The sequence below is a fragment of the Stigmatopora nigra genome, chromosome 3, assembly GCF_051989575.1.
Source record: "Stigmatopora nigra isolate UIUO_SnigA chromosome 3, RoL_Snig_1.1, whole genome shotgun sequence".
Lineage (NCBI taxonomy): Eukaryota > Metazoa > Chordata > Actinopteri > Syngnathiformes > Syngnathidae > Stigmatopora > Stigmatopora nigra.
In genome coordinates this window covers 19072691-19092401 of record NC_135510.1, presented here as the reverse complement: position 1 = coordinate 19092401, position 19711 = coordinate 19072691, and the positions used below count along the sequence as shown (strand labels likewise).

Sequence of the window (19711 nt, the reverse complement as noted above, 5' to 3'; positions counted from 1 at the left end):
AAAATAATGATGAATGATAATATGATCATAATTAAATGACTGCCTCATAGTTTGTTTTGGGGTTTTTTACGGGTATAAATTCCAAAAAACATGCTTTCGAAGCTGATTGGACATTGTAAATTGTTGTTATGGATGAGCGTGATTGGTTAACTGTCTTGTTGAGCTCAGCGATTGGTTGTTTTCTAGGATTAGGCTCCGGCACCCCCTGATTATTCTTGTTAGGATAAGCGGTACAGAAAGTTTTACCCTTTAAATTCTAAATAAATCATTTTTTAAGAAGAAAAAATATTGTGTAAGGCACTGGTGTCAAAGTGGTGGCCCGTGGGCCAAATTTGGCCCACTGCATCATTTTGTGCGGCCCGGGAAAGGAAATGATGAGTGCCAACTTTCTGTTTTAGGATCAAATTAAAATGAAGAGTATAGATGATTATTATATTTCCTAATTTTCCACCTTTCAAATCAATAATTGTCATTTTTTAATCCATTTTTTCATTTTTCTTTAGTTCAAAAATCCTTTTGTAAAATCTAAAAAATATATAAAAACAATATCAAATAAATATCGTTTTAAATCTCTAAAAAACGGAATATTCAGGGCTTTCAATCCATTTATAAAATTAAAAAATCTAAATATATCTAAAATGGTCCACCCCACATGAAATAAAATTGACGTTTAAGTGGCCTGAATCTAGCACCCCCTGATCACTAAGTCATTTTTTTCTAAATTAAAAATATTGTATAACAATTCTTTGTATATTTACTGTTAAAATGATTCAATAATTGCTAGCATTTCTTCAGCTGTCAATAATTCATCCATTCATTTTTTTTGTACTATGGATCCACACAAGAGTCTCAAAAGGGTGCCGGAGCCTATCCCAGGACCCCCCTGAAACAGTTTCCTAGAGGAAAACGGAGTACCCGGAGAAAAGCCACACAAATCCTTCCCAGTATTGAAGCGGACATGCTAACCACTTTAGCGCTTGTTATTTTGCCGACGGCCTCCAGGGGAAGGAAACCCACTTTGAATGGAGGAATAGTACTTGGAAAGCAAAGTGAATGGTCGCTTGTTGGCAGAAATTATTGAAGCAAACAAGTCACTTAAGCAAACTCCCACCCTTTGAAAATTGGACCAGCGGCGTATCGAGCGGCCAAGCGGAGAAGGAGCGGCCTGACGCCATCTTTTGCAACGCCTACAATTGATTTCGGGGGAAAAAAAGCTTGCCGGGAGTTTCTAATGTACACAAACCTGGAGGGGAACAAAAAATCACTTCCACTGACGCTAATCCAAGGGAGTCAAACTCGGGCCGTTTTAACGTCAACACCATTCCACGTGGACCATTTTGGATAGAATATTTAGATTTTTTTTTTATTTTAAATGGATTAAATCAGGGATGTCAAAGTCCCTTTGGTCTGCGGGCCTAATACAGCTTAATTTGAGATCAGTAAACTCATTGCAAAATGACATAGAACTAACAATAAGCCCACTTTTTTTCCTTTAGATTAGTCACTAATACTAATTAGTGCAAAGAATGAGTAAATTATCAAAATGTTCTTTTTACATTTTGAACAATATATTATGAACAAGAGAATAACATAAGAACATAAATAAATGTCAATTCATGTTGTCTGCATGTACTAAAAACACTGCGCCCCTAGCGGATAATACAAGAACTACAAATTTTAAAGAAAATTCTTTTTTTTTTTTTAAATACAATGCAGTTTTCTTCCCCGGGCCGTACCAAACCACCAGGCGGGCCGGATCCGGCCCACGGACCGTATGTTTGACACCGCTGGATTAAATGAACTGAATCAAAAGCCCTGAATATTCAGTTTTTTTTACAGATCTCAAACAATGTTTATTTTCAATTTTTTAAAATATATTTTTAGATTTTACAAAATGATTTTTGAACTAAAAACAGAAAAAAATGATTAAAAATGTCAATTATTGATATAAAAGGTGGAAAATTAGGAAATGTAATATACGTCTATATCTATCATTTGAATTTGATCCTAAAACAGAAAGTCAGCACTCATGATTGACTTTCCTGGGCCGCACAAAATGATGCAGCGGGCCACATTTGGCCCCCGGGCCGCCACTTTGACACCTGTGTCATATTTTTTCTTGCATATATGCTTTATTTGTCACAAAAAATGACTGAATCGAGGGTACGGCTTATACACGCACAAATTTCCCTTGACATGCTCAATTATGCAACGTGACAAAGACCAATTGAGGGCGTCTTATACGCGAGAAATAGTCAAATTCAACCATTTTAGGCGATTCTAAGGATACGGCTTACACGCAGAAGCGGCTTATATTCGAGAAAACACGCTATCTCAATGTACCGCCTTCTTTTTTGACAGCATATGCTCAAATTGCTCAATCTACCATTGCTCTTATCCAATCAGCAGTCACCCCGCTTTGTGTTGCCATGTCCGTCTAATCTGCCCGCCGACAGCTCCAACCCGGGGCTCGATTTCTTTTCAATCTTGTTCTTATTCCGAATGATGAAGAGGCCGGCCCTTTATACGGTAACGTCGGGGGCCCTTGAGGTTAATCCCCGCCCCCGTTTGCCATTTGGGTGTTCTTTTTCGCCCGTGCGTTTGTTTGCACAACCTGTCCGCAAAGTGCATGGAAAGCACATCGGAGCGTCTAATCCGCCGTAATCCGCGTACCTAAATACACTTGGATACGGAGCGCGCTATTGGAGGATTACAGCCAGCTGTGCGTCCCAAATTTGAGCGGGAAGAGCCCATCTTTGCCCAGCCGCCGCCATCGCCACCGCCACGCTTTTTAATCTGTTTGGAGAGTTTCGAGTTTAGCCAGCGCCCTGGCCCCGCCCACTCCATCTGCTAGCATTATCTCGCTAATCCCGTCGTTGTCCCTCGTTGACCGTTCTCTTTCCTCATTTTCACTTTCACTTTGGGGATGGAGCGCCTCTGTTGAAGTGACTAGGTCGGAAATCACTGGGTCTGACAAACCTTGAGTGGTTTTTCTTTGGGTGTCGGTTTATACTTTACTTGTCAATCTATGTTTTTCCCCTATTTTATACATTTTACACCCATTTTATAATGTTTTGTAGTTGTTGATCATTTCAAATGGTGTATGCCGTATAACACAGGTGTCAAAGTGGCGGCCCGCGGGCCAAATCTGGCCCGCCGCATCATTTTGTGCGGTCCGAAAAAGTTAATCATGAGTGAAGAGTATAGATGTTAAATTTCCTGATTTTCCCCCTTTTAAATCAACAATTGTCATTTTTTAAACCAATTTTCTCGGTGTTTTTAGTTCAAAATCTAGAAATATAATTTTAAAAAAAGCTAAAATAAACATTGTTTTAGATCTATAAAAACTGAATATTCCCTTATTTTAATCCCGTCCTTCTAATCCCTTTATTCCAAAAAAAAATCTAAATATTATATCTAAAATACCCTTGAAATACTGTATTCCAAACAGATTGGACGCCTGCTAGCGACAAACGGCGAATGTGTTAATAATGTTTCATTCTTGCTACATTAACACAAAATTGAAGGAAATATATTTTAGTTTTTCTTATTCCCATGTTTTAAAGACATTTGTCAACTAATACCAAAAGCCAGGATTGGTTAGTCAACTTTTAACACAATCATTAGTTCCACTTTTTGTCCAAATGACAACAATATTTCGTGGCGCATTCTCCAAATCAATCTGCAAAAGTGCCGTGTAAATTGACCACCTGACTGTATTTTTCCGACTCTAAAGTCACGCCAGCCAAAGAATACAAAATGAAGAAGAAGAATATAAATTCCAGTCACAATAAAGGCAGTGCAGTGTTTTGATTTGATCAGAATCCAAGAAAAAACATGATTAAAGTAATATGAATTAAAATGGAGACAAACAGGCTAAATAAGATGCCAATTAAAGCATTATCTTTGGCAAGATGAGCTTTTCAGATAACTATACTTAAACAAAAAAGCAGCAAAACAGTCTGTCAGTAATCAGAATAGAAGAAAAAATATATAAATTGCCATAGAGGATTGGTCGCCGGCCCAGAAAAACTTTAAACAAAATGCGACTTATAGTCCAGAAACTACAGCACTTATGTTTTTTTTAAAACAATTAGGCCAATATAATATTTTGTTTTTTTTAATAAGTGGATTAAAATAACTGGATTAAAAGCCTTGAATATTCCGTTTTTTATAGATCTAGAACAATGTTTATTTTAGCTTTTTTTAAATATATTTGGAGATTTTAACAAAATGATTTTTGAACAAAAAACTGAAAAATGGATTTAAAAATGACAATTATTGATTTAAAAGGGGCAAAATTGGGAAATTTAACATACATCTATATCTATCATTTGAATTTGATCCTAAAACAGAAAGTCGCCACTCTTGATTTACTTTTTTGGGCCGAAGAAAATGATGCGACGGGCCAGATTTGGCCCCCGGGCCGCCACTTTGACACCCGTGCCCTAAACAAACAGCATACCAGTCTGTCAGTAATAAGAATACAAAAAAAATTGTAAGATTGGTCACCGGCTCAACCAAACTTTTTTTTAAATGCGACTTATAGTCCAGAAACTACGGCACTTATGTTTTTTAAAGCAATTACACACATTGAAGGTAAAGTATGACTGTAAAAATAACAAAACACCTTAGTAAAATTTGACTTAGGGTTCGCATGACTGAAAAAAATGGCGCAAAAGACGACAATCAACAATCAAAACCGATGAACGTGGTCTTCAAGACCTCAAGACAGTCTGCTGACTCAAGCTTAACATCAATTTCCACATCATGCGCAAACAAGAACCAATCAAATTCGCCATCCCCACAAATTGGACGTCTATAGCCTTCAATGGCAAACACGAAAAAACCCATCAAAATCGATTAATTTCCACAGGAATATCAAACAATTTATCAGACCAAAATCCAACTTATTGTCCAACAATGTCATGTCCACGTCATCAAAAAGTTCTCCATCAAAGCGCTCCTAAGCCACGCCCCAAATCAAAAATGCCGTCTACATTGTACTGCTGCTCCTTTGAATAATTCAGCGTGAAGCAACTCGCGCATCACAAGATCGTGTTTACGTGTTCGCGTGCAGTGGGCGGAGCCACGCCATCCGAATTAACATCACCCACACACCCACACACACGGAAACACGCACGCGCGAGAACACGCAAAACTCACCACGTTTATCTTGGACCCGGACCCCGATCTCCACCAGCGGCTCCGTCTCTCGATCTAGCCGGCGTGCGATGACAATATCCCCGGTGTCTCGGCTCACAACCACCGGTGAACTCTCCGCGTCCTTCGGCTCCACTAGTTCGAAAGCAGCCGCCTGGAAGCGCACTGGGTTCAAGTTCATCACCACCGATCCGATCCCGGCGTCCTCGGAGACGTTTATGAAGAGTGGACCGTCGTCCGTGGCGTCTCGGACGGACCTGGAGCTCCGGGGTAGTGCTTGTCGTTTTCCTGGATCTCCCGGTTTTGTCGTTTCTCCTCGTTCACCGGACAACCATCGGCGTGGGGTGACTTCCACCGAAACACCCATGCTGGTCCGAGGCGGCCATCCTCGGTCCCGGGCGAACACCTCGAACTTGATAGCTCCATCCCCCCGACCCAGAATGGAGTCCACTAAGAGAACGTCCCCGCTTTTGGGCACCACGTAGAAAGTCCCGTTCTTGGGCGTCGCGAAGTAGAAGATCTCGGCGTTCTTGCCACTATCCTCGTCCCGCGCTCTCAGTGTGTAGACCACCGTGCGCAGCGGGGTGGCGTCATCCAGGCTTAGCCGGACGTCGGTTTGCGGGAAAACTGGTCTATGGTCGTTAAGGTCCAAAACGTCAACTCGGACGGACGCTGTTTTGACGCACGAGTCGCTACTAAAGAAGCAGCAGACACCGAGAACCAGCGGGTACTCTCCCCGCTCCTCACGGTCCAGGACTTCGTTGGTTCTGAGCATGAGGTGTCCCCGGTTATGGTGCGCCAGGACGCGGAATCTGTCACTGCCGTCGCCCATGAGCCTCCATCGCGGGAGTGATTCCGACTCGCCACCGTCTCCGCAAAAGCGCTCGGCATTGAGCCTCCGTACGGGCACGCTGAGCCCGTTCACCCGGGATCCGCTGGGCGCGTTCTCAAACACATGCCCGTGGAAGAAGGGCAGCGCCGACTCCGGGTAAGGCTCCGGATCCCACTCCGGATCCCACTCCGGTTCCGATTCGGTCCTGTTGGCGAGCGCGCACGTCAGCAAAATGGGTAAAAGACTTCCCCGGATCATGACGTCTCAGCACCAGAGCGCCAACTCCTCCGGGGGGGAACCCATGGGTGCTCTGCTCTCCGAGGTTCGAGGTCCGAGTCCGGTGTGTGTTTAAGGGGGACTGGGGTTGCGAGCGGGAAAAGATGCTGCGCTCGGGAGAGAACTTTACGTCCGACTGTCTGCCTGCTCTTCTTTGCCTCTTCTCTCTCTCTCTCGAGCGCGCTCTCGCCACCGGCGTGCGCGCCCCCGAGATCTGGGAGAGGAGGGGGAGAGTGTGTGTTTGTGTGTGTGTTCGTCTTCTCGTTTGACGGCTCCATGTTGAACCGACGTCTCTTCATTTGACGTACGAGTCTCAAGGATGACTCTAGGGGGCAACCCCGAGCCCCCTTTGTCACGTGGATCGATGACCCACTCCCCCTAGTGTGCACATCACCTCGCTCTTGCCCCCGATAGTACGGCACTTGAGTGGATTAAAAGAAATCCGAAATCGATCTGGTCAAGTGCTCGGGGTCGACGCCGTGGGAAATGGATGACGCGTGACCGGAAGTGGGTCTTCTTCGTTGATTTTAAAACGTCCAATCCGATGGGCCTGGGAGGATTGGAAGTGAAAGGCGGAAGTGGATTGTGGGTTTTGTTTTTTTGTTTGTGGTGGAGGAGAGAAAAGAAGGATTTTTAACTTGAATTAAAGAAAGGCAAGGTTAGAAAATGACACTCATAAAAGTGAGAGGAGGGAAAATTGGACGTAAACATTGACGAAAAGAAGAAAAAGAACAAACAATGGCTGACGAGGATTAACAAGATGAGGAAAAGGTGAGAGACACCAAGCGGCAACAGGTGAAAATAATCAACAACACAAGACACGTTAAGGCAGCAATGTGAGAAAAAAAACAAAAGAAAACACGACAAATTGTCAACAAACTGTGACTTTTTTCTTCTCGTACTTGCACAGATGAAGAGATTAAATAAACATGCAAGTCGTTTTAAAAATGGGAAATGTTTATAGTGTTTTTCCCGTGTATGTATTTAAGTCACATCGTTTGTCTTTGTCGTGTGGATTATTATATTTATTGTTTTTATTTTGGGGGAGAAACTGTTGAAATTAAGGCAACGTGAGAATTTAGGATTTTTTTAAACTCTGCGTTAACTGGTCCAATATAAGAGTACTTTCAAAATAAAAGTAGGATAAATCATGATTTAGTATTTTTTGGTGGTTGGAGTAATCTTATATTAATTTCACAGTTAATTGTAATACATCCCCACAAATGAGTGAGATCAAATTTTGCTGGAAGGTGGTTCAGTGGTGGAGTGGTTAATGCCGTTGCCTCGCACTTCTGGGGTCATGGGTTCGATTCCAGATTTTTCCCAGGTTGCACAGAGCAGAGGTAAGACAAAACCAATCACATTCCGAATTAGGGGACCATTTACAGCACTGGTGTCAAAGTGGCGGCCCGGGGGCCAAATCTGGTCCGCTGCATCATTTTGTGCGGCCCGGGAAAGTAAAACTTTAGTGGCGACTTTCTGTTTTAAGAGCAAATTCAAATGATAGATATATATTTATATCATATTTACTGATTTTCCCCATTTGAAATCAATCATTGTAATTTTTTAATCCATTTTTCTGTTTTTAGTTAAAAAATCATTTTGTGAAATCAAAAAATATATTTTAAATAGCTCAAATAAACAGTGTTTTAGATCTATAAAAAACTGAATATTCAGGGATTTTAATCCAATTCTTTTAATCCATTTATATACAAAAAAATCTAAATATTATTTCTAAAATGGCCCACATAAAATTGAGTTGGCCCTTGATTTAGAGTCTTCAATTAGCTTAGCATGTTTTGGGGATAACCCCGGAGATAACCCACCCAGGTACGGGTTTAGTAATCATCTTTGACCGGCGTTATGGCGACGGTTTGTGTAAAACACCACCGTTTTTTCAGTGGGGATTTGCACGTGGGCTCGCGTTGGCGACCCGACGAGTTTGTTTTCTTTTGGGAGATTTCCCCCGGTAGCCTTCCGGCGCCGCAGGTGGAATCCCACGCGCCGATAATGAGGCCATTCCTCCCCTCGCTCGATACTCGCTCTGATTAGGAGAGGGGGCGTGAAGAGACGTTAATTGACTGATGGAGATTTGCAACTGTGGCGAGGAGGATGGAGACGGAAACAGACGGAAAAGGCGACCCAGACGGTTCGCGGATTGACTCGATTGTGGAGCCAGATTTTGCGGCTCAAAATCTGGCGGCTGTCCCCGGAATGGCCGCCGCTTGACAACAGCTGCGCCGACTGAAGTGGCGAGGGCGAGGGAGACCAAATAAATTGGACTTGGAGGAAACTAAACTTTTCATGGAAATGAAGGAAAAACTTCATTTGCTGATGGAGTATATGTGCCCGCGAGGGGTGCTGGGGTCTATCCCGACTAATTACGGGCACCCTGAATAGACAAATAACTAATTACTCATAGCAGGGGTCAATTTAGAGTGCTAAGTTAGCCTAGCAAGGATGTTTTGGGGTAGTAGGAGGAAAGCAGAGTACCCGGAGAAAACCCACGTAACTGTTGGAGAACATGGCAACTTCACAAGATTGAGATCCAAACCTGGGATCGAACCCTTGACCCTAGAAATGCGAGGCTGATGCGCTAACCACCTATCCAATGGCCCAATTTTTGGATTTGTTATTTTTTGGGGGGATTATTTTCATGTATTCATTTTCTGAACTGCTTATCCTCATAATGGTCACTGGGGGCGCTAGAGCCTATCCCAGCTGACTTTGGGCCAGAGGTGTGGGAATGCCATGAATCTGTGGCCAGCCAATCACAGGGCACAAGGACAACCAATCATAGATATGGGCAATTTAGCATAAAATTAGCTTAGCATGCATGTTTTTGGGATGTGGAAGGAAAACAGAGTACCCGGAGAAAACCCACACCATCCCGGGGAGAACCTTAACCTACAAATTAACTAATGAACAGGAAATTACAACAAAAAAACGTTAACACAGGCGCCTCGCAGTCCTGAGGTCAAGGGTTCGATCCCAGTTCAGAATTTGCATGTCCTCCCCGGGCCCATATGGGTTTTCTCCGTGTACTCGGGTTTCCCCTGGCCTCCCAAAAAGGCATAAAGGTGTCGTTAGCACGCCTCCGCGGCGGAAGATGAGCGGCGGATGTAATTGAATAATTAAAAGGGCGTCGCGGAGGCTCGCCCGGCAAATAAAGGGCGGCGTTGCGCCAACAAGTGTTCCCATTTCCTTTTAAAGGAGCTCCCGCTGTCATAAAGCTTTTACGACTCAAAGGCCAACATCTGCGCCGCGTTCGCCAGCCCGTCAGCTGCGGGAAATAAAATGCCGACTGACACCGCCGAGCCGTGGAGGCTCGCGAGCCGTCCACCGCGGGACGGAGTCCTCAATAATGCACGAAATGATTCATTTTTTTGTCACAAATTAATGGATGCCAGTCACGTCACCGGGAGCCCTCAACTCAAAGGTTTGGCATTCGGGTAAAATAAAGGCGTTTTTATTTTTATTATTAGAAATTATTAGAAAATAATATAGAAACTATTCAACATAACATTGGATTGGATTGGATTGGATTGGATAACTTTATTCATCCCGTAATCGGGAAATCAACAAAACATAGATACCTGAGGGATACCTGAGGGATGGAACACTGTTAAAAATGACATTTTTTAAAGTAGGGCAACCTGGAGGGTTAGCGGTTAGCATGTTAGCATGTTAGCTTCAAAGTTCTGGGGTGGTGGGTTCAATTCCAGGCCAGGACCTTGCTGTGTGGAGTTTTCATGGGTTTTCTCTGGGTACTCTAGGCTAATTGTAGCATAACATTTCACTAGTGTGAGCATGAAAGGTTTGCATGGGTTTACTTTGGGTATTCCGACTTCCTCCCACATCCCAAAAACATTCATGCTAGGCTAATTGTACATTCATGCTAGGCTAATTGTAAATTCATGCTAGGCTAGTTTTAAGCTAACATTTCACTAGGTATTAGTGAGTGTGAATGGTTTGCATGGTTTTTTGTCTGGGTACTCTGGTTTCCTAGCACATTTCAAAAACATTGATGCTAGACTAATTGTACATTCATGCTAGGCTAATTGTACATTCATGATAGGCTAATTGTAAGTTAACATTCCATTAGGTATGAGCGTGAGCATGAATGGTTTGCATGGGTTTTCTTTGGGTACTTCAGTTTCCTCCCACATCCCAAAAACATTCAAGCTAGGCTAATTGTAAGGTAAAGTTTCACTAGGTATGTGTGAGCGTGAAAACCGTAGTTATTTTTTTCTCTTTCCACAGTAGTAGAAAAAAAGTTGCGCATGGCGTTGGCGTATTATGACCATGTGCCCCTGCGTATGTCGCAATCAATGCTGACCCTCCGCTATATGATCGACTCGGCACTTTTTTCTTGTCGAGTCAGCGCGACGGGCAAAATATTTGGGATGTTTGTGCTTTGATGTTGCGACCGCACGCGCAAAAAAAATCAGGGAGATATTTGGGAAACGGGCTGAATGGGCAGAAGGAGGATAGATGGGATGGATGCCTGACGCGCAAGGAAAAAATCAAAACATAACATTAAAATAAAAGCTTGTTTTTGAGCATTTGCTGATCAACCAAATTCAAAAGTCAGGTCGTCATCGCTTAGGGACACATTCGTTATCATAACGCCGTTTGGAATCTCCACCACAAAGTGCACAAATAGCAATAACAAACTAAAAATATGTACTCGATAAATCAATCATTAATAAATAAGTAATATATAAATAAGTAGTCAACAGGAATAGTCAACATAGATAATTAGTCAACATAGATAATCTGTCAAGATAAACAGTCAACATAGATAATAATTCAACATAGATAATCAGTCAAAATAGATTTATCAGTCAACATTGATAATCAGTCAACATAGATAATCGGTCAACATAGATTTATCAGTCAATATAGAATCTATATTGACTGATAAATCTATGTTGACCTATTATCTATGTTAACTGATTATCTATATTATAGATAATCAGTTAACATAGATAATAGGTTAACATAGATAAGCAGTCAACATAGATAATCAGCCAACATAGATAAGCAGCCAACATAGATAAGCAGTCAACATAGATTTATCTGTCAACATAGATAATCAGTTTACATAGGTAATCAGTTATCATAGATAATAGGTTAACATAGATAATCAGTCAACATAGATAAGCAGTTAACAGATAGGTCGACAACATAGTCACATAATTAAGTAGATAAAATGTCACCAAGTGATATACGATGTATTTTGCGTCGTCAAGAAGCTCCTCATCACACATGTACACAAAGCACGCACTTGTTATTAAAAGGCAAACTTTTTTGGGCCGACGGACGGCGTCTCCCGGACGACGGTTCCGCCCAAGCGCCTCCACTTGGCCAATTAGCCTCCGTCGGGAAGCCCGGCTCGTCCGTGACATTCCGGCGTGCGACCGTTCCCCTGACAGAGCACGAGGAGAGGGCCGCGGCGCTCTATCTGACGGACGGCGGACGGCGTTCGCCCTTGGCGCCGCGTCCGTTTGGCCGTAAAAATCAAGAGCGGACACGGACGCTAATGACGGACTCTGTCGTATTTGCATAGGCAAAAGCCAAGCGGGCCGCTTAGATCCTAATTAGGAGAGTCTGGCGGCGCCCCGAGAGCCACAAAGAGCCACGAGCTTATTTCTCCTAACGAGGCTCGTCCCGGTCGCCGTTACCCCGTCCACGCGCTCGGGCGACGGAGGGAATGGCATCGTCTCGTGGTCGGGCTGAATCATTTGCCCGCGCAATTGGAGCGAATCTCATCGCTTCATAATGAGAGTCAATAAGCAGGCGTCTTAATTAGATCGGACCCGACACCGTAGTAAGACGTATGCTAAACCCGGGAGGTTTCATCGTCTCCAGATTATCAGTCCACGTAGATAATCAGTCCACATAGATTTATCAGTCAACATAGATACGTTGTTAACATAGATTTATCAGTCTACATAGATAATCAGTCAACATAGATAATCAGTAAACATAGATACATTGTTAACATAGATAAGCAGTCAACAAAGATAATCAGTTAACATAGATATTCAGTCAACATAGATAATCATAGATAGTCAAGTCAACATAGATAAGCAATCAACATAGATATGTTGTTATCATAGATAATCAGTGAACATAGATAAACAGTCAACATAGATTAGCATTCAACATAGATAATCAGTCAACATAGATACGTTGTTAACATAGATTTATCAGTCACCATAGATAAGCAGTCAACATAGATGAACAGTCAACATAGATTAGCAGTCAACATAGATAATCAGTCAACATAGATAAGCAGTCAACATAGATAATAAGTCTACATAAATAATAAGTCTACATAGATAATAAGTCTACATAAATAATAAGTCTACATAAATAATAAGTCTACATAAATAATAAGTCAACATAGATAATCAGTCAACATAGATTTATCCGTCAACATAGATTTCATCATCTTCATTGTCGTTGATTCTATTAGCGGTTGTAAAACGATACATGCGCAAAGACACCATGTTTGTTTGCAAACCTCTTGTTAATATACAATGGAAAATGTCATTGACATGCTAGCAAAAATTAGCATGGTGTCTAAGTGGCTAAAATATTGTCATTAGAAGACAACATGACTAGTTTACACAGGTTATGCTTTATTTGTACGCTGCCAAAATAAGTTAAAGATAAAAGAAGGCTACTCTTCTACTTCATTATTATTATTGTCCTTCCAAAGCTATACTGCCTCCTAGTGGTCAAGTTTACAATCAAGGTATTTTTTTTTTCAAAAATCTTAATTGGGCGGGTCGGCAGCGAATGAAAATACGGACAACCGGCAGATGTTCATATTGATTTCACATTTCCTTAAAAAAAAAGTCCAAGTTCATATAAATATAGCTAGTTTTTTTTAAAGACATTGATTTTTTTCCAAACTACTTTGTCGGGACTGGCAGTTAAAAAAATACCGAAAAACAGAATCATTAAAAAAATTGCCCAGAGTTAACAATTTTGCCCATTTATGTATTTTAATGTACATTTTATTTGACAAGTTTGTCCTAAATCTGGTCCATTACTGCAAGTCAAGTGAAAGAAAACAATTTTGAAAAGGCAAAAAAATGTCCCGGCCAAATAAGGCCGCCCGGCGTGGACAAGTGGACCTTAATTAGCTGCTAACGAGCTGGGTGGGGGCGGGGCCAATCCCCTCGGCGTTCCCTCTTGGGCGGCGTCCTTCCTCGACGCCGCGAGAAGGCAATCACGGTCCGATGAGTGCGGCCACAGCCGGCGGTACTCCATTAATTAACACGAACGCCGGGGCCCTTCCGGCTTGGGGCCATCGCCGTGGCAACCGTTAGCGTAGCGCTAGCTGAGCTATTCCACGAGGTAGACGCGGGGAGAGAAAAAAAAACGTGAAACTTTTCTACCGAGACGGCGAAGCTGCTTGGAGGAAATGATCCGAAAGATGTGAGACGTCTTAGCTTAGCTTAGCTTATCTTATCTTAGCTTTAGCATTTTAGGGATACCGAGTACATTCCAAAGACATGCATGCTAGGCTAATTGGGCGCTAAATTGCCCCTAGCAACAAGTGATTGGTTGTTAGCCAATTCAGGGTGTCCCGCGCTTCTGGCCAGAAGTCAGCTTATGTAGGCTTAAGCACCCTCTGTAACCCTAGTGGGGATAAAGCAGTTTAGAAAATGAAAAAATAGATAAAGAGGTGGTGCGGTGTGGAGTGGTTTGTGCGTCAGGTTTGCAGTGTTGAGGTCGAGGGTTCGATTTCAGGTGGGTCTACACCATGGGTGTCAAAGTGGCGGCCCGGGGGCCAAATATGGTCCGCCGCCTCATTTTGTGCGGCCCGGGAAAGTAAATCATTAGTGCCGACTTTCTGTTTTACGATCAAATTGAAATTATAGATATCAATGTTTATTACATTTCCTGATTTTCCCTGATTTAAATCAATAATTGTAATTTTTTATCATTTTTTCTGTGTTTTTAGTTAAAAAATAATTTTGTAAAATCTAAAAATATATTTTTAAAAAATCTAAGATCTACAAAAAAACTGAATATTCTGGGCTTTTAATCCAGTTCTTGTAATCCATTTATAAAAAAAAAAATCTAAATATTATATCTAAAACGTGAAATCGAGTTAACGTTAAAGCGGCCCGCCAACCAACCCGAGTCTGACACCCTTATTTTTACTGGGAGGGCTGGGAGTCAATGAAGAAAAATGTCTCCCAGAGAGGTGAAGAGAGGGGGAAAGATGGCTGGATAAATGACGGAGTTGGAGCACCAGGATGGATGGAAGGAAGGGAAGGATGGAGGGAGGCTGGGAGGGAGGGAGGGAGGGAGGGAGGGAAGCAAAGGGCAACACAGACGGACGCAATGATGAAGCTAAAGAAGAATTGATCTTGGGACTGCTGAAGAAAGCCTCCGGGGGTGTCAGAGGGGGGTTTGAGGAGGCGCAACCCATCTTGTTCTTGGAGGAAGAACGCTATTGGCTATGGCCTTTTTCTATTCCAGTGCCAATGACCACACCTCCCTCAGTTTGGCCTTTCATGGACGGCAAAGAAAAATGACTGCCTTCATTTTTCCTGTATTACGGTAATCCACTTTTTTTAATGGTTAGATCAGGATTTAATTTCTTAAATGTTATTATGGATTATTTTGGGTTTACATTGTGAGCAAAAATAGACGATAGTATGATTAGGTTTATTTTTTAAATTTTTATTATTTTTAAATTGTCCAAAAATATGGTTATTTTTGCTTGATATTAGCAAAATATTTCTTGTAAAAAAAATCTAAATTTCTCCTTATTTACAGATATGTGCTTAATTTATGTACTAATTGTATTTACATTTGTTTAAATATATTCAGTATCTAATCAAATATGCGTTAAAATGTTTTTTTATATAAATACAGAAGTACAATCCAGATGCTCATATTTCCCACTATAATTAGTTTTAACTTTTCATACTTATATAATTGTGAGATGTGAGATGCTCCATATTTAATCTCTAATTAACTCCATTACAACAAAAACATATGCTACCAACAATACATACATAAAAATATATAATAAATGTTATTTTTGCTCACAACTTTAGCACCATTTCAACTTTAAAAATATTGTTTACCACTACCCTGAGTTTATTTTCTATTTTATATAAGCTTGCATCTAAAATATTTACTTTTGGCACAATTTTGGAATAAAAAAAACGTCCTTATCACTGTTGTTTTTGTGACCAACATTTTGATTGACAGTCGGTCCAAATGATGAACAGAACGTGATAATGGGCCCCCATACGTGTGTGTGTGTGTTTGTGTGATGGAGTGTGTTGTCACACTGTTAGTTACTTAGCTCACAACACCCCCGCGCCTCATTATCCACACACACACACACACTCACAAACACACCCACTCACACACACACACTGACAACATTGTATGGGAACTAATGAGAACATTCTTCAAGTCCGTAACCTTTACCTGAGAAATGTGTGTGTGTCCCTTTAGTGTGTGTGTGTGTGTGTGTGTGTGTGTGTGTGTGTGTGTGTGTGCGACTGCTTTCCCTGAGGTCCTCGGAGAAATGCCTCCCAGCCGTAAACATTGCCTGCTATGGGCAGGGATGGGCGTCCAATCCTTTTGGATGTCAATAGTGGGCACTCACTTGAGTCAAGGTGGAAAATTTTACAATTTTCCTCGTATAAGCCGTACCTTTAAATATAGATTTATCAGTCAACATAGATTTAGCAATCAACATAGGTTTTATCAGTCAATATAGATAATTAGTTAACATAGATAATCAGTCAACATAGATAACCAGTTAAAAAATGTTGAATTTTACAATTTCTCTCGTATAAGCCCTCCCTTGAAAATGGCCTTAAAATTGTTGAATTTTACAATTTCCCTCATATAAGCCGTATCTTTAAAATGGCCTTAAAAAGTGTTGAATTTTACAATTTTCCCCGTATAAGCCGTACTTTTAAATTGGCTTAAAATTGTTGATTTTTTAAATTTCTCTCGTGTAAGCTGTACCTCTAAATTGGTCTTCAAACTGTTGAATTTTACAATTTCCCTCGTGTAAGCCGTACCTTTAAAATCAAAATGGCCTTAAAAATTGTCAAATTTTACACCGTTTAATTTTTTTTCTTGAATTTCATTCATAGTCATCAAAATAAATGTTAAACGTTTTAACTATTGATCTTTTCTCTATTTTGAAATAAATGACCGCAAAATGGCTACATTGTCTTATGTTTATTCGGCTTTTCCACCCAAATGTTGATGCTTTTGACATTGTGTAGTACGTATTTACAGAAACAACACCATAACCATAAAAAGATGACTTTTAACAATGGCATTTGTTTCAAAGTTTGCTTTGTCTGGATTTTGAAGTCAAAGTCTAAAATGTCTTTAGTGATTAGAGGCAAAAGAAGAAGGCACTTCTCCCGCTGATTTCACGTCGTTTCCTGGGCATCTGAGAGGCATCAAAGATGGCGGCAAAACGTGGCTGACAAACTTGGGTGGCTCATTAGGGCGGACCGCATTTAAGGCCACAGGTATGACGGAGAACAACAACTTAAAAAAAAAGCCAAGCGCAGCGGTAGGTGGGCAAATATGGCTAGAAAAAGTTGAAAGGTAATGACTTACCAACAGTGAAAAGTCACTTTTAAGTCTGGTCAAAATGGCGGTTGTCTTAACTTTTGCAGCCACGTGACCATGGAAAACCCACAAAAGAAATGAGATCCAATGGTAAATATTGCATTTGTTTGGTCATTAACGAGTAAATGGTTAGTGTATCGGCCTCACAATGTTGTGGTCCTGTGTACGAATCCAGGTTCAATGTTGGCTGGGTGGATTTTCTCTGGGTACTCCTCCAAAACATGATTGAGCACTCTAAATTGCCTAAACCTAGCGATAAATAGATTTTATCTGACCAGATTTAGATCTAGATTCGATTTAGATTTGATTTGGATTCAATTTAGAGTCGATTTAGATTCAATTTAGAGTCGATTTGGATTTGATTGAGATTTGATTTAGATTCGATTTAGAGTATATTTAGATTCGATTTGATCTAGATTTGATTTAGATTCGATATAGATTGTTTTGAGATTCTATTTTGATTCGATTTAGATCCGATTTGGATTGGATGAGGACAGATGAGATTTAGATTGGATGAGATTCAGATGATATTTAGATTTGATTTAGATTCGATATAGATTTGTTTAGATTCTATTTAGATTCTATTTAGATTCTATTTAGATTCTATTTAGATTTAGATTCCATTGAGATTCCATTGAGATTCGATTTAGATTCGATTTTGATTCGATTTAGATTCGATTTAGATTCGATTTAGATTCGATTTAGATTCGATTTTGATTCGGATGAGATTCGGATGAGATTTAGATGATTTTTAGATGATTTTTAGATGATCTTTAAATGATCTTTAGATTAGATTACATTTCGACTAGATCAGATGAAATTTTAGGATAAGTTCTTCTTTGGTGTCATTGAAACGTGTTTACTTCTTAAAGTAAACCCACAAAGAAACTTTCTCACTGTATATATATATATCTGGGAGCCCCTCAAAATTTCCAGACTGCCACGGCAAGTTGGCTTGTGTTTTGTCACATGTGAAGTTCCCGGAACACACAAAGCGGACAAAATGAATGTCCTGCGAGCAAAGCGCCCGTCAAAGTCGCTCCTAATTGCCAACATGCGCTATAGTCGCCGAACCACCACTCGCCAGCGCTTTTTTCCGCCAATTAGGAGCCTTTCCGAGAGGCGCCGCCCTCCCTCCCTCCCTCACGGTTTTGATATCCCAAAGTCAAATGGCCGTAATTGGACGCCCCCGTCGGACGGCCCAGCTTTTTGACTCTACCGCAGACGCTGTGCACAACAGGCGGAATTCCTGTCTACGTGTGTATGTGTATATGTTGAAGCTAAGCTAACTAGAGTTTGATTTGCTCACATCTCTTGACTTGAATCCCATTTTTAATTTCCCTCACGGGATGGACAAAAAAAAACGTCTCCGTCTCTTCATGTCGACCAAAAAAGCCGCGGGTGAACTTTTTCAAAGGACGTGCGGGTGTGCGCGCATTGTTCCGCTAATGCTGCGCCTTGCGTTTCACAACTTTTACACGCTTGCCAGTAATTAGTCTTGTGCTGACGACATTTTTTTTCTTTCTTTGGCGTTCCCTCCCCCCATTTTTTTTAAATCATCTGCATTTTCTTTTCTTTTAATACGTTAATGCACGCACATGTAAAAGAGATTTCCATGGCGGCTTAACGCCTGGTGTGTGGCATGTCGAAATGAAGAAAAAGTATGTTTTAAAGTCACCGGTAATAGGATTAAACTTGTTATTTTGATAGAATTATACCCCAACATTAAAACTAGTCAGTTCGATATACACGAAAAAAACGTACCATAATAATCATTGAATTCAGGTCTTGAATATATCAAATTGCTAGTGTGAGGTTAATTACCATATTTTCTCGCATATTAGCCACCTCCAGGTATTAGCCATACCCTTAAAATAGCCTTAAGATGGTTGAATTTGACAATTTCCCTCGTATAAGCCACCCCCTGATTCGCAATTTTCACCTCCATATTTATTGTTTCAATAGGGAGTACAAATGTGTCACTTTGAAGAGAAAATCTTTCAAAATAGAAGTCATGTGACCAGTACAAGCAGGAAGTGTGTCCTAGTTTGTCATCCCGAGGTAAGATAGTGGCGGCAAAGTCAGTTTTTTTCCTGTTTTATGCTAGATCGCTTATTTTTTTTCTTAAATTTCATTCGTTTACGCAAAAATTCATATGTGTGAAAGTGGCGGCCCGTGGGCCAAATCTGGCCCGCCACATTATTTTGTGTGGCCCGGGAAAGTCAATCATGAGTGCCAAATTTCTGTTTTAGGATCAAATTCAAATGAAGAGTGAAGATGTATATTACATTTCCTGATTGTCTCTCTTTTAACTCAATAATTGTCATTTTTTAATCCTTTTTTCAGGGTTTTTTGTTCAAAAATCATTTGGTAAAATCTATAAATATATTTTAAACAATCTAAAATAATCATTGTTTTCGATCCATAAAAAAAAACTGAATATTCAGTGCCTTTAATCCAGTTCATTTAATCCATCTATTAAAAAAAATCTAAATATTCTATCAAAAATGGTCCGGCCCACTTCAACTCAGGTTGACCTTAATGCAGCCCGCGAACCACCCCGAGTCTGACACCCTTCTCCTCTAAACAGATCTTAGAAAAGCAACAAAAACCCCGATAGCAACAAAAAGGTCGGGATTTTAAAAAAAAAACTAAAACCCGATTCCAGTCAAACGTCTTTTGGGTAGAAAAAAAAGTGAGTAGCGGCAGTAGTGATGAATTTTTGATAGCTTTATATTTGCGTCTCGTCAGCTTGTTGTTGTTGTTTTGTCGGGGCATGCACATGCAGATGCT

The 19711-nt window shown here is 40.8% G+C and overlaps 1 protein-coding gene across 1 annotated transcript in view; it reads right to left on the bottom strand.

Annotated features, from left to right (window-relative positions):
* Positions 1-6441, bottom strand: part of LOC144194648 (neural-cadherin) — a 155707-nt gene extending 149266 nt beyond the window's left edge. The window contains exon 1 of the mRNA XM_077713855.1: positions 5167-6441. Coding sequence (XP_077569981.1) covers positions 5167-6253 — 1087 coding nt within the window. The 5' untranslated portion in view covers positions 6254-6441. The remainder of the gene's footprint in view (positions 1-5166) is intronic.
* Between the last annotated feature and the right edge of the window lie 13270 nt (positions 6442-19711).